Source organism: Alosa sapidissima, chromosome 13, assembly GCF_018492685.1.
Source record: "Alosa sapidissima isolate fAloSap1 chromosome 13, fAloSap1.pri, whole genome shotgun sequence".
Lineage (NCBI taxonomy): Eukaryota > Metazoa > Chordata > Actinopteri > Clupeiformes > Clupeidae > Alosa > Alosa sapidissima.
The window spans coordinates 32,936,222-32,964,128 of NC_055969.1; the positions used below are offsets into that span (position 1 = coordinate 32,936,222).

Sequence of the window (27,907 nt, forward strand, 5' to 3'; positions counted from 1 at the left end):
TGTCATCTATTGACGTGCTACTTCAACCACTCACGAAGCCAACCCATGACGCTGATAACAGTCTCACAGTCGCTTCTACGCTAGGGCTATGTCATATCTATGAAACTCCCGCCCTGCGTCCTGATTGGCTGTACCATAAAATCGGTTGCAGAAATCACTCTCAATGGAAGAGGTCCCAGATGGATGTGAGTGAAGCTAGGCGGAGCTAAGCGGAACGAAATTCATCTGGCGAGAGTCAGGTTAATCATAATGATCTTACACTTCAAATTCTGTGCAATTTTGAACCTGTCAGCCAAAGATACCTGCGATTATAATGCCTCGTTTTTGCCTTTTCATTTTTAACTAGGCGGTGCTATACCTCATATGAGTGGATATGGAATAGGTTGACATGGCCCCTTGAGGCCAACATCTGAAAAAAAAAAAAAAAACACTCATCCATGTAGGCCTAGTAGCCAGGCTTGAAATGTGTAGGCTGCCTCTTTTTCTTCAATGTCCAGGATCAGATTATCAGGAAATATACTCAGTGGGTCCCAAAAGACTTTGGTAAGCCTAGCCTAGTTTCCATTCTGTTAGATTTGAGGAGTACACCCAATTTTAAATTGTGGGACCTTTTTGTGTAAATATCCACATTTGCTTTCTTACAGTTTTTCTCAGTAGCATTGGCACATTTCTCAAAACGTCATTAACATTTGCACAACAGTTAGTGCATTCCTCAAAACAATTAGTGCAAACTGCACCACATAATGCGCGAGCATCTTCCTCAAAATTCTTAGTCTGTCTCAAAAGCAAGTATTTATGTCAATGAAACTGTCAGTGCCATTGTTTATGTCAAGATAATCACACTGCTTTGTCTTGTTGTAAAAAACTTTTTCTAATGAACAATGCACAAGGCAGCGCTATTTTCAGTGTGGCATAGCTATTTCAAACTGCAAAATTACACATTATTGTGTGTGGAGGGGGTTGCTTGCAAGACAGTGGATTATGTTTTAAAGTTTACTTTTGACAGACATTGTGACATTATAAAGAGAGCAAAGGCTTTTTCAGCATCAAATGAAAAATGACCAATATACAGTAAAGCACCCCTTGGTCAGAGCTGTGCACCACTGTACATCCTTCTATACATCCTGACGTTTCTGTCTGTCAGGTCATATGTATGCTAGACAGACAACTAGACAGCAATTTCAACATTTTTGCATGAAATGACTCAAGCAATGAAATAAGGCCAATTTGTTTTATAGGACTATTCAGCATGAAACCAGTAGTACATTGTGACCAACATGCAAAATGTAAAAAAACAGCAGATATTTGTACAAAATCAGTTGCATGGATGTACAAAACCATTGCTGTTTGTTCAAGATGGGGAGAAAGTGCATTAATGACGTGCACACCATCAGGACTTGTAGTGGGTGGTTGTGATTGTCAAGAATTGACTTTAGTTTTGAAAGCATTCTCCCCTCCACCACCTGCTGAATCGTGTTCTGTTTAGAGCCAATTATGGAACCAGCCTTCTTGATTAACTTTGATTCTATTCTTGTCTTGTCTGCTTTATATACTCTTTTGATCCCGTGAGGGAAATTTGGTCTCTGCAATCCGTGAATTAGTGAAACACACTCAGCACACAGTGAACACACAGTGGTGCAGTGAGCTGCCTGCAACAACAGCGGCGCTCGGGGAGCAGTGAGGGGTTAGGTGCCTTGCTCAAGGGCACTTCAGCCGTGCCTACTGGTCGGGGTTCGAACTGGCAACCCTCTGGTTACAAGTCCGAAGCGCTAACCAGTAGGCCACAGCAGCCCTCAGGTTGCTCAGGAGCACCCTCCCCACACCACTAAAGAAAGCAGTCCTCGTAAAAAGTACTTGTGAATGGACCAGTGCAATTTGTTGTCCCCAAGCTATATAACTGGAGACCAGTCCACCTCTGTCCCATGGATAATAACTAGATCTAGATCAGGCCTTTTCCCCCTAAAATCCACAAATATTTATTTAGTCTTAGAGATGTAAAGTTGTAAATGGCTGTGGTTGCAACAGTCCACAAAGTCCCTGACAATACCCTTGTAATCCTGCTCACATGTTCCCTGTAATACACCCAACAACTGCTGTATCATCTGAGAATTTCTGAAGAAAGCCGTTGTTGGAGTTATATTGGAAGTCAGACGTACACAGTGTGAACAGGAAAGGGGACAGGGCAGAAGGGGACAGTTCCCCTGGGGCTGCTTAAAACCTTTTCAGAGAAACAGGTTGGGAGTCGTACACACCAGTTAGTCCATGATGATCGAGGACACAAACGCTGGATCCACCTGCATTTTGGTCCACCTCCACCTGATTGTGTTAAAGGCACTTGAGAATTCGAAGAACATAATCCTCCAGTAACCATTTGAGTCAGTGGGGTGTCTCTTTTTGGGGACAGGGACAGGGATCAAGCAGGATTTGGAGTGTTATGGGTAGAGGCATGGTGGGGGGGGGGGTCACAGGCAGCAGGCTTGTTGGGCACAATTGTTAAAAAAAACACATTCAGGTCGTCCGCCAGGTTCTGATCTGATATCACACAGCTTTAGCTCTAACAATGAATTTTATGTTAGCATCCATAGCCCACAACTTTCAGCTGATCTTTGTCATATTTGTTGTTTTCATCTATTGTAAACTCAAGAGGTAAAATCTTGGGTTAGATGGGGAGAGGATAAATCAATAATCATGCATCATGTTGTTGTATTCAACCATATAGATAACTTGGAATGACAACACTAGGTACATCCAATCAATATATTCATTGAACATGCTGGGTCAGATTTAATGTCACTAAACCTGGGTAAGTTAAATTTACTTTAAAATGGAGGAAACCGGTTGCCGAAAGTTTTAGTAAGTTTATAAAACTTAAAATCTATTTGAAATATGCCCAATTATCTAAAGTTCATCTCAAGTGAGTGATTTTTAAACTTTTAACCAAAATAGCAAAAGACACAATACATTATGTTCATTTTTGAAATTTTTTAATGTCATGAAACAGCATTGGATGTTATTCAAAAAAGTGTGTTTACAACAAAGCACTTTTTCATAACACTTGATATCTGAAATAATCTTTTGTTTTTCAAATCAAAAGTCTTTTTCTTTTTCATCACACACACACACACACACACACACATCAACAACATATTTTTCACCTTTTTACAACTATTATAATTTTGATAACTCTTTGATTAAAACAAGTCTGATAAAAGTGCTTTGTAATAAGGGACTTAAAGGCATTCATCGAATGTTAAATAAAGAAATGTCAATTAAGATGTTTCCATGCATCACCAAGATTTGGGGTTTGGGGGTCCTCCCCCAGACATTTTTTAATTTGTTTGATGAGATTTCCTGTATTCTGGTGCATTTTGGGGATGGCCAATACTAAATTCAATCAGATTCATAGCCTACATCCTGATTTGTTGATATTGAGGCAATGATTCCATGCAAAGGCTTGGGCTTCAGGGCCCCCTGACCCCTTGGGCCCCTGGGCCTGAGCCCGGTAGGCCCGTGCAGTAATCCATCCCTGCCAAGTATGTGAGCACACAGGCACAGAGTCAGGCACACCCACACACTGAGAAAGAGAGACCCGATTAAAACACTCTCAGGCGAAGGAATTCATCGATCGATTGCCTTTTACCAGTAGAGGGAGGCAAATCACTCTGCACTGCAGGTAACTAAAAGTCTAACCAACGCACAGTCTCTGAGTAGTAAGATTACAGTCATCTCAGTGAAACCCAGCGGTATCATCAAATAGGTCTAGTTCCGAAGATGATAAAGAAGCAGAACCAGAACCTGAATACGATAGCCTAAACACGAGTAGGTGCCATAGCCTACATCTACTGCGTAAAATAAGACGCAGATCGGGATAGGCTACTTGTATGTTTTCCTTATGGGTCTCATAAAACCACTGAAAATTGTTTGATCAAAATTATGTAAAAATTAAATTAGGTCAAAATTGATTGATCCAACACACAAAACTGTGATCTACCTGAGCCTACCTGTTGGGTCACGTGTTCTCATTAAATCAGTCGCACACAATGTCTTTTATCTCGCGGCATCCTCTGGCAATGACCAAGCCCTCCATTTTCCAACAGTAAGGTGGAGATTGCCTGCCTGCCTACCTGTTAACTCACCTCGTCAGACGAGTTTAGCAAGTTTGGCTAAGGCAAAGGTGGCCATTTCTCAGGTAAAGGGTGTTGACCAAACCCAGCGGCTGACTGAGATAGAAGCGAAGAAACATGGAGCTATAGCTCGATAAATGAATAGATAAGTCATCATTGATTAGGAGCACGATCTGTTGAAGAAAAGAGAAAACGGGTAAGTTATTTACACCAGTTTGCTGTTGGTCTACGCACGGTGAAAGATGCAGCACCACGCTGTTATGGTGTCAGACAGAAGACAATTTAGCCACATAATGTTGTTTTGAACTGTTTAATGTAGTCTACCTAATAATTTACAAGCAGCTTTAATAGCTTGAATCATTCAATTAATTAAATAAATTGTTGATCAACAACAAGAAGTCGGGAGGGATGTGCTGTCAAAACGTTTCTTACGTTGGCCTATGTTGTTGCTCATAGTTGAGGGTGGCGAAAAGTAGTTATTCTCGATTTCCCCACGTAGGCTACCTGCAACAAATTACTTGCTAAAACTAAAAGTGTAAGAAGTCGCCCCTGAAATTATATTTAACGTTTTTGCTGTTGTTGCTGTAGTCAGATTTAAAGTTGATTAAACCCCATACAAAAACTATTTTTCTTTTTTACCAGATACACAGCACACCAGAAATGACTATTCTTTGCTCGGCTAATATTTTCAACTAACATGAATAGAGATCACATCTATTCATGACTATGTGATCTCTATTCATGATTGTTTGCAGTGTTAGGGGTGTTAAATGGTCTACTCAGACCTCATATGAAACTCCCATGTCATTGAAATACTGAAGAATGATGAAGGAGCCTATTCTCAAAATATTCCTAATAGAAGTGGCTTCATGGTATTAATATCTTATTTCACTTTTAGCCTATTAAACGTTTGGGCAAAGATGGCTTCTACCTGTAACTGGATCCTTCAGTGCCCTCTTTAGTATTGCTGTTGACTTTGTTTAGCATTGTTGTTGACTGGAGCCACAGGGAGTGGGCAGACAATGCTTAGATAGATACTTTATTGATCCTCAAGGGGAAATTCAAGCCTCAAGGAGAAATTCAAGAAATTGCATTCCCTTTACTCTGCTGTATTAACCAAGGCCTTGGATTTCCAGGCCAGAGGGCAGTATCTGAAGGGTGAAGATAAAAGTGTGTGTGGGTAATGGTATTTAAGTCAGAGGGTTTCCCAACGTGCACAGGTTCTTGGCTAACCAGAGTTCACCTGGTTGATTCCATACCCATTAAGATTTCATATTGCTTCTGTAGGGCTATGGACTCCTTCTTTTGTGTCTCTCTGTGTATTTAGTTAATTTACAGTGTGTGTACACAACCATTAAGTTCTCATCTCATTTCAACACCTCCTCTGTGGGTCGACAGTATCCAGTAACTTTCAATCTTTAATGAAGTATAACACTCCTTGAGGCTAACTGCCACACATCCACACTTGCACACGTGTAGAACGCTTACAGAGTACATGTGAACAGTGATACTCCTTGGTGCCCAAATGGCATGGTGCTTGACCTTGAAGGTGCTGCTGATACACTCTTTCTGTCTATTTCGGTCTAATTCAGATTTGGTGAAATATGGCTCTGTAGTTATAGCCATATTGATGTGTTGGCATTCATGTGAGCAAAGCTAGTTCAAGTGCTCTGATGCCCAAACCATGCACCTCAGTACCCTCATGGTGTAATGTCAAGGAATCTGTCTGTAACTTGATCTTTTCTGAACAGATTTGAAGGTCAAGGTCAGGTGTGGCGTTCCGTGCAGCATCCTTTGTTTGTGCTCCCTACAGTCGTTTTCAAACCGGCTCCTTTGCTTGATGGCAGGTAGTGACACATGCACAACTGCTACATGGCTATATTTCTCTATATCTTGGCCATATGGTGTGCTGAGCTTGTGAGGCTTCTGTGGAAGGCAGGGTGGAGGATGCTAATAGGCTAAATCATGTGGAAGCAAAATGGTTTTAGATGTTAGTTCAGTTGTGCTTTGGTAATCAAAGAAATCTTTTCCAGTTTTTATGTTTTGAATTTGCCAATGTCTTTGAATAGAATACACTTAATGTGTGTTGAGTGAATTTGGAAATATGCTGTGATGTCAGATTTGAACATGTTATGAAGTTTTTTGTGCTCTTTTGGTGTTCATCTGGGACTTACATCACAGGTCTGATGACCGTTCATGCCATGTCATGGAAATCCACACTGTCCAGCAATGCCTGCATTCAGGCAGTACATGTCACTGGCTTTTAAATGTAAAGTGTGTTGAGACTCAAATGTAAAAGGTGGGTTTCTATTCAGCCCCCATTGATACTGTTGTTACCACACCCAATTTCTTTGGTAACCTCACACACTTACAAAGCTAGTTGACCCTTTTCTGTTTTGTGTCTGAAGGGGAGGGGTGGGATGGGTGATCAGGCTAGTAGAAAGTCAGCAATGGTCTAGTTCTGGAGCTGGACAGTCTATTACAGTGAAAGCAGAGTTGGAAGGAGAGGTGCAAACACAAACCAAAATCGAGGTGCGGGCAACTAAGAATAAAACTTAGTTGAAGGAGAGAGATGCCCCACACTCCGAGTTATACGCTAATTCCTTTATTGAGGCGATAAAGTAATTAGCGTATAACTCGGAGTGTGCGGCATCTCTCTCCTTCAACTAAGTAAAAGCTGAGTTACCATACAAAACCCCATCATTCCAGTCATTAGTAAAATCTTGGTTTCCATGAGCTGTACAGGCAAATAGCTATTACACTACTGAATGGCAGAACGGCTCTGGATTTGAATTGTTTTTGGATTTGAAGCAAATAGTTGCAAATGTTAATACAAATTCATTGGCTTTCTAAACTCTTCTTTGTGTAGTTCAGGTCGCCTCAGATGGTCTTTTGGTACTCTGCTAAGCTATGTCTATAAGTGTGCCTGTTTATAAAAATGTAGTCTGTAACACTTTTCAGTTTAAGGCCTGTTTCAATATCCATCTTGTGTGTTTTCAGGGGCAGGGGCAGGGGCAGGGGCAGGGGCTATTGTCTTTGCCTCCTCAGTTGCTTCATCATTCCCACCATTAACACAATAAAGACGGTTACATGAGCTGCTGTGTTAGATATGATCCCATTGTTGCTTTGATGGTGCTGCTGTGTCATTATTTTTTCTCACCTGCTGGGTTCCCTGCTGTGAGACTGCGTATGAAACCTGTTTGGGAGGCAGGCATGTGTGTGTGTGTGTGTGTGTGTGTGTGTGTGGGAATTTTGTATTGACATTTGTGTAGGCGAATGCGTTTGTTACACACACTGCTTACGCGGAGACATCTGAATGGAAGGTTGAGATGTGGACTGAAAGGGGCTGTGAGGCTCTGAATCAGTGGGATCAGGTTTCAGCCCGCAGGTATGCCTGCTGTCGTCCCTCTCAAAGCGCCGTCTCACTGTTGCCTTTGAGCCGCTCTAGTGTGTTGCTATAGCAGTGTTGTGGAGCTCTCTTTCCCCTTCCTTCTCTCTTCCTCTTTCCACACACACACACACACACACACACACACACACACACACACACACACACACACACACACACACACACACACACACACACAAAACCTGGTTTTCCCTGTCCTCTGCCTCCGTCACCATTATGGAAACACCTGTTGCCATAATCATTGTCCGTATGCCTGACTGATATGTGGTGAAGAGATTGCTGTGTGTTCCATATTATTGTACGTTATTTTATGTTATATGAGATCTGGCACCTAAAATAAATTTTAATGGGGTCTTGTCTTCCTTATGACTGTCTCCACCCATCTAGGACAACGTGACTTTAATTGATGGGTCTACTGCTCAGGCACTATTGAGATGTACTCAGATGATGACGTTAACTCCCTGAGTTCATGGAAGATGTGTGTGTGTGTGTGTGTGTGTGTGTGTATATATATATATATATATATATATATATATATATATATATATATATATATATATATATATATATATATATATATATATATATACAGTCAGATAGCCATCGGCTTGCGTCTTTTTCTTTTTGTTGGTTCAGTGGGTGGAGCTGCAGGGTTCACCTCTGTTCGTCAGACCAGGCATTATCATTCCTCCTCCTGCCCCTCCCCCTTCCCTGCATACCTGACTGCACTCATCAGTGGCTCTCTTCATTAGCTCAATCAGATGTGCAACCAGCAAGGATATATAGAAGGCTTTCAGCGTGGGTAGGGGCAGGGGCTGGATTGAGTCTTTACTTAAAGACCAGTGATACTATCATCCCATGAAACTTGAATTTCCCCTGGGGATCAATAAAGTATCTATCTATCTATCTATGTTGCATCACTGCTAAATGATGTTGAAGTAAACATGGGTGTGTTGAACATATGAGTCACACCCTTTTTCACTCCTTTAAGATTAAAATAGTCTAAGCTGCAGCCTTGTTTGTAAAGCCTAGTATGATAAGTATAACATGCTTTGTGTTGATGGTTATAAAATGCTTTGTGTTAATGGTTTCTTGTGTATGGGATGTATGTACATTCATCAGTAGGGGACTGGACTTTCATTGAAGCTATAGTTTTGGTTGTGGGTCAGTGCTCATTGAAGTATTCCTAGAAGAATATCATTGTTCTTCTCTGAACTATGAAAATGTTTTCTTTTCTGAGATTTTGTAAACTGAGGAGTTGGTGCCTCGCTTGATTGGAATCTCACATAATGTGTGGGCGGGTACGGCATTCCATTCATGTCTTCTGTGTGCTTTAGACCCAGAGGGATTATTTGCAGGAAGTAACTAACATGTAAAATTAATCTTTTCTTAAACCAAGTGTTCTTGTAAATGTGTGGACAGATGGTGTCATGTGCTCATCCTGGTTGTTTTTGCATAACTCATCCTACTCTAACCTTGGGAAACTGGTTGGGGCCAGGTAGAATGAACTGGCAAAAATGGATATGCCTATAAACACTTCATTGCTGTTTCCTTAACACATTCTTTCCGAACCCCGGTCTGATTCACCCCAATGCAAACTAAACACTTGTTTCCGTGTTCCTAGTCATGATGGAAAACATGTACTGGCACTAAAGTAAACATTTTTGCATTACCTGTATTGATGCCTGTATTGAACAGAGTAAGGGATTTGTAGACACTGCGTGGTGGAGAGACAACGTGAACTGACTTATGATCTGATCTTTGTGAACAATGTGATCTTTGGTTCAGTTGGTTTGAGTTCAATTTAGATGTGCCAATGTAACCTGCGTTGTGTTGAACCTGCGCGATTCAGCCCTGCACACGCCCGGACTCGAACCCGTGAACAGCAGCACCTCGGATCGGGAGGCGAGCGAGCTAACAATCGCATGCCAGCAGCACTCTTGAGGCGTCGGGGAGTGAGGTTTACCAACGTTCCACAAGCACAGCTAAGCTAGCTGGCATCCGTTACACCAATATAGAAAGTGACTTGTGCAATTTCTGGAGCGAGTAATTGTATTCTTTCCTTTCCTCTGTGCTCCAGGAAGTAAAGCGAGTGGGGATTTAGCAGAACCTTTTATCCCAAGTGGTGTTCAGGTTTCTAGGCCGTCAGTTTCTCAGACAACAAACACTCCCGCTGTTCTGCCCTCAACATCGTGAAGTAATGTGCTAATTGGCTAGAGTGGGGTGTGGCAGGGAGCTGCTGAGTTTATCCCAGTTTTAGTTTGTTTTTAGTTTGTTGGGATTATATTGAGTAGGCCCACACATGAAACAGACGGGAGCACCAGGAGGGGCAATGCAACGAGAATGTGTCGGACAGACCCTTTAACATCCTCCAGAATAATTGGCACATCAGATATCATCTTTTGGTCATTTATTGTAATGTCACAATGAAAAGAATGAGGAAAAATCCAACCTTGAAGGGAAGCAAATTTATTCTGAGAAAAGGGAAAATCTCATACAAAAATAAAGAGTTTGGATCCAAAATGCTATATCCACCATTTTAATGAATTTTCTTAAATCATTTTTTCCCCATTTTTGTTTTCCAAGTAATTTCAGTAGAACTGTAATTTGGAATTGTTATTTGATTTATCTTTACTCAATCAAAACGACACAACTGCAATTTGATTGATATTGCCTAAAATACACAATTAAATAACCAGACTTTTTAATGTTTCTAAAAATGGAGATGTAGCATTTTGGAACCAAACTCTTATATTTTTAACAAAAACACATCACCCACAATATACCCCTGCTTGTAATACCTTCTTAAGCCTCCCTTTGCCAATAAAACAGCTCATAATATTGTCATATGACACACCCATAAAGCTGGAGAATTCAAAGCAAGGGGTTTAAGACCATTCGTCTGTACAAAATCTCCCCAGATCATCCAGATTCCTAGGTCCACACTTGTGCATTCTCCTCTTCCACTCACCCCACTGTTTGTCGATGGAGTTTAGATCAGGGGTCTGAGATGGCAATGGCAGCATTGGCAGATGTTGGGGTCACTAAACCCTTTTTGTTTTGATCTGGATGTTTGTTTTGGTGCATTAACCTGATGAATGATCCAATCATGACCCACTTTTAGTGTCTTGGCAGAGATTGGCAGATTTCTATTGAAAATGTTCAGGTTTTTCTTGGGCTTGATGATATCATGCACCGTAATAAGGTTCCCAGGTTTAAATGTAGCATATTCTCTTGTCTTATTTTCATATTGAAAAATGACTAGGGGATTTAGCCTCTGTGTCACTTTATTTTCATACCTTAGTCAAAAAGAAAGTCATGAACTACTTCTGAAGGTTTACAGACACTCTATTTAACTTAAGTAATAGGAGTGCCAATAATTGTGGGCGACATGTTTTTGTCAAAAATATTTATTTCTTTGAGATTTTCCCTTTTCTCAGAATAAATTTGCTTCCCTTCAATGCTGGAGATTTCTTTTCATTGTAAGATTACAATACATCATCAAAAGATTATTTTTATACCTGTTTTTAGTCAACTTTACCAGGGGTGCCAATAATTGTGGAGGGCACTGAATTTCTGCTTCCCTCGTGTTTCCCTTGTTCCATCTCTCCTCTTTAGGACTTGCCTGACACACCAGGATGAGTCGGAGGCGAGCAGACTCCCAGGGTTCCCTGGGGCCAGACGATGAAGTGGTGCCCTACAGTGACGATGAGACGGACGATGAGTTGGACCCAAGCATGGACGAGGATGGCGGTCCAGCGGCCCCTGGGCCTGACATCCAGAGCAGTGGTGAGTCAGGCTGGTTCTGGCCTGGTAATGCATTGCGTGCTTGCATGGAGGATATTACTGTACTGGAATGGTCTTAGTTTCAGTCTGGTCTCATGTCTGCTCTGCTTTCTCCTCCAGAATCGAGCTGGAGTGTCAAAGCAAATGACAGAGATTACTGTAAACGGCCCGAGTTTCAGCGGAAGTCCTTTCTCTGTATGAAGAAGAGCAAGTACTCAGTAAGTGCTTTGTCTGTGTTTTTTTTATTTGTTGATACCACAATGTGAAGTTTCTGTTGGCACAGATGGAAAAGACCCAGTAGGGTAAATATTTGCCACTGAAACACCATAGTGCTTTAGGGACGGCTGCTGAGAGAGCAGATATGGACTTCCTTGTTGGTATGACTTGCCCAGACCTCTGACCTATGACCTCTGACCTATGTGATTAGCCTTGAACAGATGAGATCTGTGTTGTTAATGATGGAATCCCAATATGTTTAGGTTTGGAAATGATTCTCTTTATATGACCAAGATCAGGGCCGTTTCAAGGAATTTGGGGGCCCCAAGCAAAATGGACATGGAGCCCCCCGCCCCCTCACCGCACGCAAAGCCTACAGGAACCACCGCATAGCCATACAGTTTAAGTTCACCCACAGTTTATATAAATACAAAATTTTGACAGTGCAATACTGCAGTTGCATATACATACTGTGCATTAGTTTTGAACATTTGAACATTTGCAAAAACACCACAGTACCATAAAATCCAATATAAATGTAAAATCCAACATACTTACACACACACACACACACACACACTCACGTTAACATTTTTCAGTTCTCACAAAGTAAGAAAATAAAACACTGCCATCTTATGCAGAAAAAGGATGCATTGTTCAAACTATAAAGAGTGCAGGTTGTACAGCAATTTAAAAATCCAACATAAATACAAGTACACACACACACACACACACACACACACATAAGATTAACCTTTCAGGCCATCTTCATTAGTGGAGGTATCCTTAGGAAGGGCCTGAGGGCTGAGAAATTTAAGCAAAGCACCTTGAGGGAGAAAGAAAAGATTTGTTAGCATTTCCATATTTTGATATTTAGAAGGGATGCAGCTGCTTTCACAACTACCAATGCTTACTGTAAAAACATCCCAAGCTAATGTTATACATTGACCTAGGCCTACTTGTAGCTTAACATAGCATTTAAGCATTCTGATGTTTGAGAATTAGACAGACGCACCTGATGCTTTAAAGCAGTGGTTCCCAAACTTTTTCTTCCGAGGGCCAGCTTACTATGCCTGGCTGTAAGAGAGGGCCAGAGACTCGGAGTATATCAGTAACCATAAATAGCTTAGTGCTGTGAACAACAGCAGTCTACCTTAGTTGAATATTCCATTACATTTAATCTATAGGCTTTTACAATTTAATACCATTGTTAGCTGTGTTTATATTGCCATCATGCCATATCAGTGTAAAATGTAACTCAAATTAAATAATACTAATAAAAAGACTTTTGCATTCCCAAAAGTATTAGCAGGTAGTCCCAAAAGTATATTTCATTAAAAATGTGTGAACTCTGAACTCTGAAAATGTAAAGTTCTCAAACTATGAGAATTTTATGAAGTGCTGAAGTGGTCTGAAATGACCACCATTCAACATTTGAACAAATAAAAATAATTATCCCAGAAAGTCACAGAAAAATTACTTGAATATAAGTTAGTTAGTTATTAACAATTCATTGATAAACTTTTAGAATACTTTGAGCACTGATGCAGTCAGCATAGGCCTCATTACCTGCAGATAGGCCTACATTTCATTCCGTTTTTGATGGCAAACGCGAAACGGCGCCAAAACAACCACCAGTGGACAAAAAGAGTATTACATGTGTACTGTTAAGACTCGCCATAGAGAATGAATGGGGGAAATTGCGGAGGTTATAGTTTGACGATGTCGTACTCCCGTGCGGGCGGTTGCTATATACCACGGACATGTTTTGGGGGACCACCCAAAATGAGGTGGCGGGCCGTAGTTTGGGGACCACTGCTTTAAAGACAGTAAACAGCTGGCGTGCATGAATACTACTAGACATGAATGTTCCAGTCTAAAGTATCTATCTATCTATCTATCAGTCTGCTTTGATGCACCGAATTTATCGTGTGGTTTTCCTAACCCCCATTTGGTAAATAGATTATCACGGTCGAATAGTTAGTATAGCAGAGAAGCTGCCACTTTCATCAAAACCTATTACAAAGCTATATCAATGTTATGTCATTAAATACGATAAACAGTGATTCTGGAACAGATCTGCGTCTTCCTTATCCCGTTATAAAAAAAAGTTGCGCTAACTGTTCTAGTTTGTTACAAGCAGCATAGGCCATCAGGCAGGTAGTTAACATAAAATTGTTTTGCTAGGCTAACCTTCCTACTGCAACATTACACCATTTGTACAAGACAAGTAGAGCTATTTTAGCCAGTGTAATTTATCACTTACCACTATCTTGTTTTTTCTTGTCATCCTCTTCCTTTCTCTTCTGGCTTCCAGACGCATAACTCCGCTTCATTATGACTGCCGGGTTTTTTTTTTTTCGCGGCAGCAGAGACCACAAATCTGGCTGGCTGGCTGCTGTCAGCGACTACTGAGAGGGGCCCCCTTGAGGGGGATCCCGGTATTGCCGGTAACAGTGTCGTTGCACTTTACTGAGTTGACTATCAAAGGGGCGCTCACAGTTTGTCGTTGCATTTTATTTTTAACCAGTCGTTGTCTCGTGGCCCCAAGCAATTGCTTGGTTTGCTTGCCTTCTAGCGACGGGCCTGACCAAGATCAATGTGATTAACAACATATTACATCTGTTTCAGGTTAATTATGGAATCCCAATATGTTTAGGTTTGGAAATGATTCTCTTTATATGACCAAGATCAATGTGATTAACAACAGATTACATCCGTTTCAGGTTATTGATGGAATCCCAATATGTTTAGCCTGCTAGTTTTACCATCAGATATGTGTCTTCTGATATGTGTGATTAATTTGAAATGACATGATTTAGATTTAGCTTTTCTTTAAAGTTTCTCACTTCCCCCTGCTTTTCTATTGGGTGGTTTCCTCAATGAAATGTGCCTTGATGGTTTTGTTTAGCTGGTCCAGTAGACTTCTGATGGCATGGGTACCTGGAATCTGTAATATCTTGGTACAAAGTTCAGAATGACGCTGGTCTTTTGTTACTCAGGCTTTTGTTGCCATGTGCCCTCTGAATATAAACAGTGATATTTCCTGTTTTGTTTAAAAAGGAAAAAACCTGTTGGCTAAGTCTTGAATTGTGCTGTTGGCATATTTGAACATGTGTGCACCTTGGTACTTCCTCTCTGTATGGAGTAGGAGTAGAAAGTGCAGAAAGTTTTTTTCTGTTTGCATATATGGAAATCAGTGAAGCAGGGAAGTATTTCTGTACCCATGCCTCAATAACCCATGTACACCAAATCATCCAGGAAAAACAGATGTCATGTACTCTGCAACAAAGGTGTCATGTTATTTGATCTTGTCATGTGGCTTCTGATTGTTTCTAAATACAAATGGGTGAAATTGCATTGAAACAGTGTCACAAGTAGGATGGGTGAAATAGCTGTACAAGATGTTAATCTTAATAAGTAATCATCCTTCCTTTTCTTCTAGGGAAATGCCATCCGTACGTACAAGTACAATGTGCTCACATTCATTCCCATGAATCTGTATGAGCAGTTTAAGCGAGTAGCAAACCTCTACTTCCTGGCGCTGCTAATTTTACAGGTACATCTCCGCTTCTCAGGTTTCACAATTGGTAAACACAACACACATCTTAATTGTACCACCTGGATGTAGCACTAACAAAGCCTCATAAAATGGCTTGACCGTTTTGGCAAATCTGAAATGAAATTTGACGTCCTGTCTTTCGCCTTGGTTAGATCATTCCTGAAATTTCCACGCTGCCTTGGTACACGACCCTGGTGCCTTTAGTCTTAGTGCTGGGAATCACTGCCATCAAAGACCTTGTGGACGACTTGGTGAGTTATATGAAGCTATACAGACACTGAATGACTTTAGTAGGTTGTCAAATACATTTGATGTGATCCATAAGCTTGGTAAGCAGGCCCACAGGCCGAGGTTCTAATTAAAATATGACCAGTACACAAAATGCAAAGAGGATGATTTAGGAAGGATAAAGCCACCATGGGCAGGTCTGACCGTTGCTCTGGGTCTGATTTCTGCTCTGTTAGGCCCGGCACAGGATGGATAAAGAGATCAACAACAGGAAGTGTGAGGTGCTGCAGGATGGCAGGTAAGATCAGAACACATGGACATCGCAAATCCACTCACTTACTCTCACTGAGATTCACAGATATCATGTGATATGAATTCATTTTGCCTTTTAAATTGGCGTCAATTGGAATGAATTGCGAATTGATAAAAATAGACCTAATTGTCCTCATTCATCAAACATTTAGATTTGTTCTTAAAAGCCAACCCCCCCCCCCCCCCCCCCCCCCCCTAAATTCTGACCTTCACCAATGTTTTCATATCTGGGATTTGCTCTTTGGTAAAAGCAGAATCTGCTTACCTTCAAAGGCACTCTTATTCACATATAAGTGCTGACATGTTTGTCATTGCTGTTTCTTAATTTTTGCAATTTTATAATATTATAATAAAGTGACATCTATATTTTTATCATTTTACAATATTTTATCAAATGTTTGTACAATATTTTACAAAGCATTATGATATTTTGAATTAAATAAACATGAGAAATGATACTAAAAGTAATAACTGATTACACTTTTTTTTTTTTCATGCCCACTATTGAAAATACTAAACCTAAACACTTGTTTGCTGTTCACTGTCTGCAGTAGTACTTCCACTTCAGAGTATATGACTTAACTTCTTAAGACATGCAAACTAATGGTCCTTTGGTAAATGAAATGAAAATAATATTAATTTTACAGTGGTCTGACATTATGTGTATCCTCTAAAGGTTCCAGGAATCCAAGTGGAGATTTATTGAAGTTGGTGATGTGGTTCGATTGAAGAAGAATGATTTCATTCCTGTAAGTTAATAATATATTATAACAAGTTCTCATGTAAGATATGGTTTTGTGTTGCTTTCCACCCACTGCATTAGATCATTTCTCTGTGATTTTACCTGACTATGTAGAAATAGGCAACAGGGACAATTGTTTTTTCTTTTATTTACACCTGATTCTAATGCACATCATTTTCCACTTGCAACATCTGATTTCATTCAGGCCGATCTTCTGTTGCTGTCCAGTTCAAATCCTAACAGTCTTTGTTATGTGGAGACCGCTGAGCTTGATGGGTGAGATGTAACTGAGTGTGAATTTCCCCTGCTTTGGTTTTATCCTGACGATATTTGCTTTATCCTCCAAAACTGAGTAAAGTTCAAACTGAAATATGGTTTATGGACTGAATTGGTCGTTAATATGACATTAGCTAAATCATTCAACTGGTCATCTTTGTGAGCTATCTTTTAGTGGTGTGCAGCTGGGTTAAGATCTTTGTGCATTTCGATACATGTACATGAGGTATTTGGCTCTAGATTAATTACCTATATGTATGTTATTTACGACCTGACATGCAACATAGGTTAACTTAAAACCTGCTGTGTTTCACTGCCTGGCTCCCTGACTATAAAAAAAATGAACATAGTTGTATATGTTGAGTCATTGTGTATCTCCATGTTCTGTACTGTACTGTACGGTTTCCTAATCAATGTGTCAATATTTGCTAAAGAGAGCACCATTAGACATCCATTACAAAGCAGTCTTACTGGCATGCTGTAGTGTAACACTCTTGCATTGTTTGGTTACCTGGACATTTTTAATAGGATTGGGGAAAAACGCCTCTTAGTCAAACATACAAAAGCAATTAATTGATCCTGAACAGTATTATTCACTTTTCTTTTTGCTTCCACTTTCCGTGCTCCATATATATGACCTGTCAATGCCTACCTATCTGTCCCACAGAACATGACCCTTCAGATTAATTTGGAAGGTTGTATTATAAATCATCTTGTCTGTGTCTCTTTCAGGGAGACAAACCTGAAGTTCAAGATGGGGCTGAAAGTGACCGATGAACATCTACAGGAGGAAAATCAGATGGCTGGTTTTAATGGTATTTATGCAACTGGTTCCCAATTATCCTCGTCACTTATCTTTCAGTTGGAAAACAACTAGGAACCCCATATCATCAAACTCCTTCACACAAGTTGACTTAACTGTTAAAATGCCTCTTTTATGATGACATTAGCAAGTGCCTTAGTAGTAAGATCCCATCATAGAAAAAAGAGCCCCTTTTCAGAGCATATAGAATTGTAAATGGTAAACTGACTTGGAACAGACTAATTTTTGACGGTTGTCAGTTCTTCAAAACTGTTCATTGGCTTAGGCAAGTTTAGATGAAAAGGGAAAAGATGCCACAAGAAAATGCCATTTTTAAATGCAACTTTTAATGCATCGAAGACAATTGTAACTATATGAAAATGAAAAACAAAATGTGTTTGAAGTCTAAAAATGTTACAAATGTCGTTTGTCTGTCCTACAGCTACAGTTGTTTGTGAGGAGCCAAACAACCGGCTGGACAAGTTCACAGGGACAATGCACTGGAAAAATGACCGCTTTCCCCTCGATTTGGACAACTTGCTGCTCCGGGGCTGCAGAGTGCGCAACACCGAACTGAGTCACGCCCTGGTCATTTACGCAGGTCAGAGAAGCTGCGTGCTGATTGGCAAACATACAGGTGCATCTCAAAAAATGTGAAAACCATGGAAAAGCCCAAGGCCCTGCCCAGACAGAGATTAAAGGCTCAGGAAACCATTGCCGGTATTTTGACTTAATTAGCTAATTAGAGCTCTTCTCAGGTCAACATTTCTGTATTATAAATTCTTTATTATAATATTTTTCTGGAAACTGGAATTTTGATTTCCATGAGCTGTTAACTCTAATCATCAAGATTAGAATAATTAAGGTGGATTAAAACAGAAATTGTCATAAAAAATATATGAAAGTTTCAGTTAACTGAAATAAATGACAGGAATAACTTTTCCATGATCTATTTTTTTGAGATGCGCCTGTCCATATACTGGACACAGGCAGGGACACACAGAAAATCACAGAGTACCTTTGCTGTTCTTTGCCAAATAGACAAGAGGATCTCAGCACCTTATAATTTAAGCAGGTGCAGCTTTTTAAAATGTATAAACCCGGAGAAAGAAAATATAGTGAAATGTCAGTTTGTTAATAACATCTGGGGCGCTACAAGAGAGGAAGGCAGTGTTGTACTATTCTCTTTCTCCACCTATCACATACTTTCTTGTTTTCATATTAAAAAATCGCAGCAGTCTACCTACAACACCATGGAGTCATTGACTAGGAAATGCACCCTCTCTTTTTTTACCTTTTTCTTGAAGAAAATCTTGCAGTTTTGCTCTTGCCTAATGCATTTATCTGTCATCATCTGTTTACGTTTACCGTGTCGACTTTCAGGATTTGACACCAAAATCATGAGAAATGGAGGCAAGACGCGGTTCAAGAGGACAAAAATTGATCAGCTGATGAATTACATGGTTTACACTGTAAGGCTCTGCACTGATCATTAGGGACTGTATGATTCAAATATATAATTTATTAAAATTGGTTATCTCAATTTATTAAAATCGTTATTGTTATAATGGTGCATTTTTTTTTTTTCTCTCTCTCTCTCTCTCTCTCTCTCTCTCTCTCTCTGTCTCTCTCTGTCTCGCTGTAGATCTTTGTCGTGTTGATTTTGGTGTGTGCTGGCCTGGCTATCGGTCATACATATTGGTATGAGGACATTGGCAGCAAGGCCTGGTACCTCTTTGATGGCAAAGCCCAGACTGCCTCCTACAGGGGCTTCCTCAGTTTCTGGGGCTACATCATTGTCCTCAACACCATGGTGCCCATCTCTCTCTATGTCAGGTAAGGACATGTTTATATACCCACTCTGCCAAACACCCTCTCTGGGAAATGGAAGATGGAAGAGGGGAGCAAGAAAACGCTCAAAGAAAACGCTCGCCAGAAATGTGATGTGTGTTTGTCTCCTGGCCATGCAGCGTGGAGGTCATTCGTCTGGGTCAGAGTAAGTTTATCAACTGGGACCTACAAATGTACTACCAAGAGAAGGACACCCCAGCCAAGGCCCGCACCACCACCCTCAATGAGCAACTGGGCCAGATTGAGTATATCTTCTCCGACAAGACTGGCACTCTCACCCAGAACATCATGGCCTTCAAGAAGTGCACCATTTCTGGGCGTAGCTATGGTTAGCCTCATGATCACCTTTTACCCATTGACCTGGTCACTACATCTTCCAGCCATTTTCTGTCTAGCAGACTGTAGTGGACTATATCAATGCATAACATGTTTCACGAGAGTAGAGAATACATTTCTTGTTTTCCAGAATGTTAAAATTGAGGAAATTCCATAGTCTTTGACCAAGTTGTTTGCTTGATAATGAACTTGGTCTCTCTCTTCTATTTTAGGGGATCCCACAAGTGCGGAGGGAGTGACTTTAGACCGTGGACGGGTAATAATTCCTTTTTGAGATTTAATTATTATGCAAAAATGCATAATTATGAATCCATTTTTGTGTCCATTACAAGCATATTTCAGTGGACTGAATAAATACATTACAGTAAGTACAATCTCGGTTGCTAATGGATTTTTTTTTCTCTCTTATTGTTTTGCAGCCAGTGGACTTCAGCAAGTTCCCTTACGCTGACAGGACGTTCCAGTTCTTTGACCATTACCTCGTTACCTGTATCCAGTCAAAAAAGGACAAGGATATTCTGGAGTTCTTCAAGCTGTTGTCCCTCTGTCACACTGTCATGGTGGAGGAAAAGGAAGGTGAGGAAATGAAGTCCAAGATCCAATATGAAAATATGTAAACAACCCTAAAAGTTTCTTAATGTAGCATTATTGCTCACAGGAAACATAAATAACTGTAGGAATGGTACTGTATAGATAATTCTTGAATTTCCCCTGGGGATCAATAAAGTATCTATCTATCTCTATCTATTAAAATGGGCTATACTGTAACAATTTTTCCAGAGTTTTTCCTTAGTTGTTTGGCCATTCTCTTGGTTAAGCCCTACGTATCAACTAACTTTTCTGCCTTTCAGGTGAGCTGGTCTATCAGGCTGCTTCTCCTGATGAAGGTGCCCTTGTGACTGCTGCCCGGAACTTTGGTTTTGTCTTCCTGTCCCGGACCCAGGACACCATCACCATCAGCGAGATGGGCACAGAGGCCACCTACGAGATGCTGGCTTTGCTGGACTTCAACAGCGATCGCAAGCGCATGTCCATTCTTTGTGAGTGACTTTTGGTTTATGATGCAAATTGTGTTTATAACTCTGTGAGCATGTGTTTGTTTGCGTCATCTTGCAGTCATCTGAGAAGTGCTCATGTGTTGGGTTTACAGTGAAGTTTCCCGATGGGCGGATTCGCCTGTACTGCAAAGGGGCAGACACAGTCATCTACGAGCGCCTAAGCCCACAATCACGGCACAAGGAGACCACTCAGGAGGCCCTGGATGTAAGATGCGCACCTTTCAGTGTACCCCAGTGTGTGCCTTTATATCCTGCCTCAGCTTCATGAAACACAGTTGCATAGTCTTTGGGGCAGTCGTGGCCTACTGGTTAGGGCTTCGGACTTGTGGCTTGTAACCGAAGGGTTGCCGGTTCAATCCCCAAACCAGTAGGAACGGCTGAAGTGCCCTTGAGCAAGGCACCTAACCCCTCACTGCTCCCCGAGCGCCGCTGTAGCAAGGCAGCTCACTGCTCCGGGTTAGTGTGTGCTTCACCTCACTGTGTGTTCACTGTGTGCTCTGTGTGTTCACTAATTCACGGATGGGATAAATGCAGAGACCAAATTCCTTGTATCCGCAAATATACTTGGCCGAGAAACCTGATTTAAGATTTACATTTACATTGAAAAGACCACTACTGCTTTTTTGAAAGCGTTGTTGACCTGAATGAACCAAGTGTGAACGATTTGTGGAAACTGTGGGAAAACATGTAACCACTGTGATGTCCTCATCGCACTAGTAACTACTAGTAAATAACAAGTCCTGGTGTTTTCCACCTTTAGATCTTTGCCAATGAGACACTGCGGACCTTGTGCTTGTGCTACAAGGACATCAGTCAGGCAGACTTTCAGGCCTGGTCTCGGAAACACAAGGAGGCCAGTGTAGCAACGTCAAACCGAGAGGAGGCCTTGGACCGGGTGTACGAACTGCTGGAGAAGGACATGATGGTGAGAAAATATCAGCATCATCACAGTGTTTATACCTGTAGTCTTGATGTGTTTTTGTTACCAAGTCAGTTTGTTGGCAAAGGACATCAAAATTAATCAGTTATTTATAATTCATCAGGGTTAATTATATGACCTAAGAAAGCAGCAGTTATAAGAAAAGGTGCATTAAAGAATACACATGATTTAAAGATGCAGTCAGTGATTGTACGTGATTTCAAGCTCAAGGTTTTTCGTCACATTCAGCAAGCATCCTCTCACAATCCGCTAGCTGCCCATTCCGTGAGTACACTGAAAAAGGAAAAAAAAAACGGTCTCTGTAGACAGCCCGGGATAGGAAAACTGGAAAAAATTGAAACCCTGTGTGGGGTTTCTCAGGGGATAGTGAAAGAGTGAGCTACCTCTCTGGTGTGTTTCCTTTGGTCCTTGGTTAAAACATCATATGTGTTACATGGAAAAAAAATGTCTGCTAATAAATTTAAATATAATCATAAACATTAGCAAACAATCGCTGACTGCACCTTTTAATTTTAAGTCTATTTACGTTTTCACAGTAATATAAATAATTATTTGTTAGTTTTGCTGCACCTCTGAGGAATAAAGGGCCATTCACACCAAGAATGTTAACGGCAAAAAAATATCGCTCTAGCTAATATGAATGAACACGTCCACACATAAATTATAAATGTAACGATAGGACGAACGATATTGTTGGGGATCACTTTCAGAGCATGAGCTGAGAATGAAGCTGACAGCTTTTTCCAAAGAGATTTGGAGAAGATGGTGTTTTAAATGAGTTGTGTGTCTGCAGCTCATTGGTGCAACAGCAATAGAAGATAAGCTCCAGGATGGGGTTCCACAGACGATTGCTAAACTTGCCAAGGCTGACATCAAAATCTGGGTCCTGACTGGAGATAAGAAAGGTAAATCTGAAGTGTCAGTAAACGGCCAACAATAGATTTTGACAATGAAAACCTATTTTTCTTTGAGGGGAGAGGTGCTAATTGTTGTATGTAGTTGTGATGTATTGCAGTTTTTTAGTAGTATCTGTTTTTGCATCATCTTGTACATTTCCGGGTTTATCTGCAGAAACGGCTGAGAACATTGGCTACTCATGTGAGCTGCTTACGGATGACATGCAGATCCATTATGGTGAAGATGTGAAGTATGTTTTTAGTAACAGCCAATCAAACTCTTAAGCCTCACTAACCTTGTATTTACTAATAATTACCTATAATTCCAGACTTATCTCATACTTTCTGTGTTTATTTTGCGTGTTTCTAACAGTGAAAAGCTGACAATTCGACAGGCAAACAGGAGAAATAACCCCATTGCCAAGGCCAAAAAGACCAAAGAACCTTTCTTTTCTGGCAACGAGAAAAATGCGCTCATCATCACTGGTGGATGGCTGGTATGTTCTAAATCAACACAACCAAACAAAAAAGCAACAAAATGGAAAAAAGAACAACTCAGAAATATTGTCTTAGTCCGCACTTTGGCTACACACTTAATCGTCCAATGAAAATACAGCCCATTTCATGGTTTGCATGCTTGTGATGGAACCCAATGTTTCCACCCCCCCCCCAGAACGAGATTCTGTATGAGAAGAAGAAGAAGCGCCGTCGCCTGCGCCTTAGGAGGCTGGGGAAGAGGCCATCTCCCAGCAACCCCCAGGACAACCAGCCGCAGGACGACATCGAGAAGGAGATGCGCCAGGAGGACTTTGTGGACATGGCGTGCGAGTGTAGCGCCGTCATCTGCTGCCGCGTCACGCCCAAGCAGAAGGCCAACGTGGTGAGCCTGGTGAAGAGGTACAAAAAGGCGGTCACTCTGTCCATCGGCGACGGAGCTAATGACGTCAACATGATCAAGAGTACGTCATTTTTAAGACTGATCATATTTAATTTGTCTGTTCACAGTAAATGTTTCAGTAATTATGATCCATTTTTGGTCATATATCAATGATGAAATCAAAGTTCAAAGAGAAACTAAAATGTTTTTTATAAAAGAGGTTATAAGGTAGTGGCATTCCTCTGTTCCACAAAATCATGATCATTGCTCTTGCAGCGGCAGACATCGGTGTTGGCATCAGTGGGCAGGAGGGCATGCAGGCTGTCATGTCCAGTGACTATGCCTTCGCCCAGTTCCGTTACCTGGAGCGCCTCCTGCTGGTGCATGGCCGCTGGTCCTACATCCGCATGTGCAAGTTCCTGCGCTACTTCTTCTACAAGAACTTTGCCTTCACCCTGGTCCATTTCTGGTACTCCTTTTTTAGTGGATACTCGTCACAGGTGAGTGGCAAAATAGGCCTCCTGCCTTAGGAAACAGATTTTCACCCCAAATAATGAGGAGCAAAGCTGTCCTCTTCTCAAATAAATGAACCTAGTCCTTACACTGGATTTAAATGACTGCCGTACTGCCGGATGTATTTACATTGATAAACATAAATCATGATTAAGTAAATATTCTTGTGTTCCCACAGGTTGCCTATGAGGACTGGTTCATTACTCTTTACAATGTGGCCTACAGCAGTTTGCCTGTTCTCCTAGTGGGTCTGCTTGATCAGGTACTATTATTTTACGCAGTTTCCCAGATAATTGAGTCTTCTCAAAAACGGCACATAAAAACTTTGCCTTTATATTGATGTGATTTTGCAATCTTTTTGTTTCTCAAAGGATGTCAGTGACAAACTCAGTTTGAAGTTCCCAAAGCTTTATACACCGGGCCAGCAAGGCATCCTCTTCAACTACAAGACCTTCTTCATCAGTCTGTTCCATGGCATCTTCACCTCCCTAATCATCTTCTTCATTCCGTACGGAGCTTTCCTGCAGACCATGGGTCAGGATGGGGAGGCGCCCTCGGACTACCAATCATTTGCTGTTGTCACCGCCTCCTCACTCATATTCACCGTTAACCTACAGGTACATGAGACAAGTCAGCCTACCACCATTCTCATGAGGTTTAATCACCTCCTTCCTCCGTTTCTCATTTCAGTGAACAGGAACATTTGTCTAATTGTGTTTATAAAGTAAATAAGTAATAACAATAATAATTATGACCGCCGCGCAGCGAAGCGGCGGTCATATAGGTTTAGTCAGATTTTTTTTTTTTTTTTTTCTTTGTCGCATGTCCAAATTTCCGTCAAGGATTCCCGGGACACTGAAAGACCGGGGTACACGAAACTTGGTGGGCATGTAACCCCACACGGATAGCATGGAACCATCGTTTTTTGTTTTGATCTGTAGCCCCCCCCGCTGTACTGGACCCCCTTAAAGGAGGGTAGAGCAGACACAGTTTTCTGTGAATATCTTGAGAACCATAGGGCCTAGGATGACCAATTTTTTCCTTTTGTTTGCCTCCAGGGGTCATGTTAGCCCATTCCATGTGCACACATGTGCATAAACTGATAGACACGCACACACATACATTCACAGTAATCATACGTATGACACATACTCACACAGTAGACATATGTACGCATGCATGCACATGCACAAACACACATACGCAGGCAAACACACAAGCACGCACACACACACACACACACCCACACACATAAACATAAACGTGTACACGCACACATGCACACAATTCAAGAATTTCTCAGAATTATGAACAGGCAAGATGGGGGTGGGGTTGTATAAAATGAATTTTACATGTGAAATCTATGAACTAATCATGTTTTGGTACTTGTTGTCTAGCAGATACCAGAATTGAGTGTGGATAATGCATACCAGATACCAGAATTGAGTGTGGATAATGCAATTCAGTGAGACAGTTAGAATCATATAGGCCTTTCAGCGTGATTTATTTTTGTGGAAAAAATGTGCTGGACTGGGCGGCGGTCATATTTTGTACCGCTCTGCGGTACATCTAGTTGATGATGATGATAATAATAATAATAATAATAATAGTGATGATGGATGATGATCATCATGATCGTTGGAATAGTAGTAGAAGTAGTAATAATGCTGTACATTTTCTCACAGATATCCCTTGACACTTCCTACTGGACGTTTGTGAACTGCTTTGCTGTTTTGGGCAGTATAGCAATCTACTTCGGCATCATGTTTGACATTCACAGTGCAGGAATACATGTCCTCTTCCCTTCAGCATTTACATTCACTGGTTAGTCCACATGTAACCACTCTGCCATTAGCATAGTATTTTTTTTTTGTTAAACCTATTAGTCAGTGTTTGTAATGGTCTAACCAGTAGGCTGTTGTATTACCTGGCAGGTGTGGCCTCTAACGCTCTGAGGCAGCCCTACCTGTGGCTGACGATCATTCTGACGGTGGGCATCAGCCTGCTCCCAGTCATCTGCATCCAGTTCCTCTGCAAAACCATATGGCCCGGTGTTGGAGATAAGGTACAGCACTGGCTTACACCAAACAAATCTCAAAGCTCAAATCCATTTTGAAGTTTTGTATAAATGTTTTTCAAGCTGCTGTAGCCAATACCATTTCCTGTTTTTTTCACGTTTTCTTTTTCACTCTTTTATTTATATTATAAATATAATTTTGTACATAGGATGGCTGTTTGCGAGGGGGTTCATTGTAAAAAAGAGTTTTTCAGAAAACGGGAGACCTGTTCATACCATTTGTAGTGTTTGTAACCTTCCACGTGTGAATGTGCCTACAGGTCCAGAGAAACAGGAGGAAGTACGAGGCTGAGGAAGAGGAGGAGGAGCGGAAGAAGAAGCCCACTGCGTTCCAGCGCGGCCGGCGTTCCCGGCGCTCCGCATACGCCTTCTCCCACTCGCGGGGCTATGCGGACCTCATCGCCTCCGGCCGCAGCTTCCGCCAGAGGCCCGGGGCCCGCCGCAGCCCTCAGGACAGCATCCGCGAGGTCCCTCAGGCCGAGAACATCTGAGGGCCGGCCTGGCGCCACTGCACTAAAAGACTCACTCTCTGAAGCTCACCGAGGACCGCCACTGGTTTTAATGTTGTACATTAGTATGACAAAATGTATATCTCAGGATTTTAAGTTGTTATTTTAAATATCTTATTGTCAGGACCACTATGGTAAACCTGACTGATGCTCTATCTTGTCTTATCTTTTTCCTTCTTTCGGTATCAGTGTTGAGGGTTGGCATTTGGCAAGTGTAATTCAAGCTTTTGTGTTCCCCTCCTGTTCATATATATATATATGGCCTATACAGTGTGTGTTGAATTAAATGTTAAGGTAAATGTTTTTAAAAATGAGCCTCCCATACATTAGCGCAAGAATTTCAGCATTTGTGTTCATATGCTGGATCTTAATGAAACTTTTATTGGTTTCCTTCACAGTCTTATTTGAAAGGGTGAAAACTAATGATCTGTCAACAGGAGGGGATTCCCCTGAACTGTAGTCGTCTCCTCTTCAGTGTGGAAAACGGATGTTTACAGTCTTTCCAAGTGAATTCCACAAGTCTAACTGTGTGTTTCTGTTTCCTCTCTTGAGCCAAAATTCATGATTTTTGGATCATGATATGCATTTTGCACCTACTGATCATCATGTGTATATATTGACCTCATTCAAATCTGATATAGAAATATAGGATCATTCCATGCCATACCTTTTTAGCATGGATAACGTCCACTCTGAAATTACAGATACTGACACAGTGATGGGTTACACATCAGTGAGATGCCTCAAATTATATCGTTACTGTTACATTTTTGAATGTGTGTATCGATTGTGTCTGTACATCTTTTGTACCATAACTGTCAGTTTGCAAAAATTAAAACTATATTTTAATATGATATCAAAGAGGCCTTAAATCGGAATGCCTTATATTCTGACAAGCTGCATTTTACAAATGTGCTTGATGCATTTTTATGTGAAATAATTTGTAAAATACCATGAATAAAGATATATCTAATGATATAAACTGATTTGTGATTTCTGTGCAACTTCAATGTCTTCTGAACAAAGAACATCAAGGAACTGCTGCAAGACTGCAATCTTTCCCAGATCATGTGAAGACAAAACTGCAACCCACAATTATAGATATCAGAACTCAACACAGCAACTTATCACAAGACATCATTAAATGTTCACCTACATAACTGGGTCAGTCCTGGAAATAAGTTAAAGGAACCGTATGTAAGAAATGTATTTCAATTAATCATAAAATGGCCCTGATATGTCACTAGACATTAAGTGATCATGTTCATTTCAAATACTTATATCACTGACAACAGTAGTCTGGCCAGGATATTGTCATTTAAAAAGTGAAGTTGCAGCCCTCAACTGATGTTGATGTTGTGTTTTGTCATGTCATGTTGTGTTTTGCCCTGAT

General features: G+C 41.0%; 1 protein-coding gene across 1 annotated transcript; it reads left to right on the plus strand.

Annotated features, from left to right (window-relative positions):
• The first annotated feature begins 4,087 nt into the window (after nt 1-4,087).
• On the plus strand, nt 4,088-27,500 carry atp8b1 (ATPase phospholipid transporting 8B1). Its single transcript, XM_042059505.1, has 28 exons — nt 4,088-4,320; nt 11,152-11,322; nt 11,440-11,537; nt 14,981-15,094; nt 15,250-15,348; nt 15,562-15,623; nt 16,314-16,386; nt 16,585-16,655; nt 17,388-17,470; nt 17,900-18,058; nt 18,841-18,929; nt 19,103-19,293; nt 19,428-19,636; nt 19,857-19,900; nt 20,064-20,220; nt 20,496-20,684; nt 20,795-20,907; nt 21,463-21,627; nt 22,436-22,547; nt 22,714-22,789; nt 22,912-23,035; nt 23,212-23,497; nt 23,692-23,915; nt 24,107-24,190; nt 24,300-24,545; nt 25,614-25,752; nt 25,863-25,993; nt 26,266-27,500. Exons 2-28 carry the CDS (start codon nt 11,172-11,174, stop codon nt 26,494-26,496), a joined length of 3,720 nt encoding a protein of 1,239 aa, XP_041915439.1. The 5' UTR covers nt 4,088-4,320; nt 11,152-11,171; the 3' UTR covers nt 26,497-27,500.
• The last annotated feature ends 407 nt before the right edge of the window (nt 27,501-27,907 follow it).

Excerpts from the sequence above, each read along its gene's own strand:
- atp8b1 (XM_042059505.1), top strand. The coding sequence starts at position 11,172 with ATGAGTCGGAGGCGAGCAGACTCCCAGGGTTCCCTGGGGCCAGACGAT. Across the intron at positions 22,790-22,911 it reads CATTATGGTGAAGATGTGAA|TGAAAAGCTGACAATTCGAC; the intron begins GTATGTTTTTAG and ends TGTTTCTAACAG. Across the intron at positions 25,753-25,862 it reads TTCAGCATTTACATTCACTG|GTGTGGCCTCTAACGCTCTG; the intron begins GTTAGTCCACAT and ends ATTACCTGGCAG.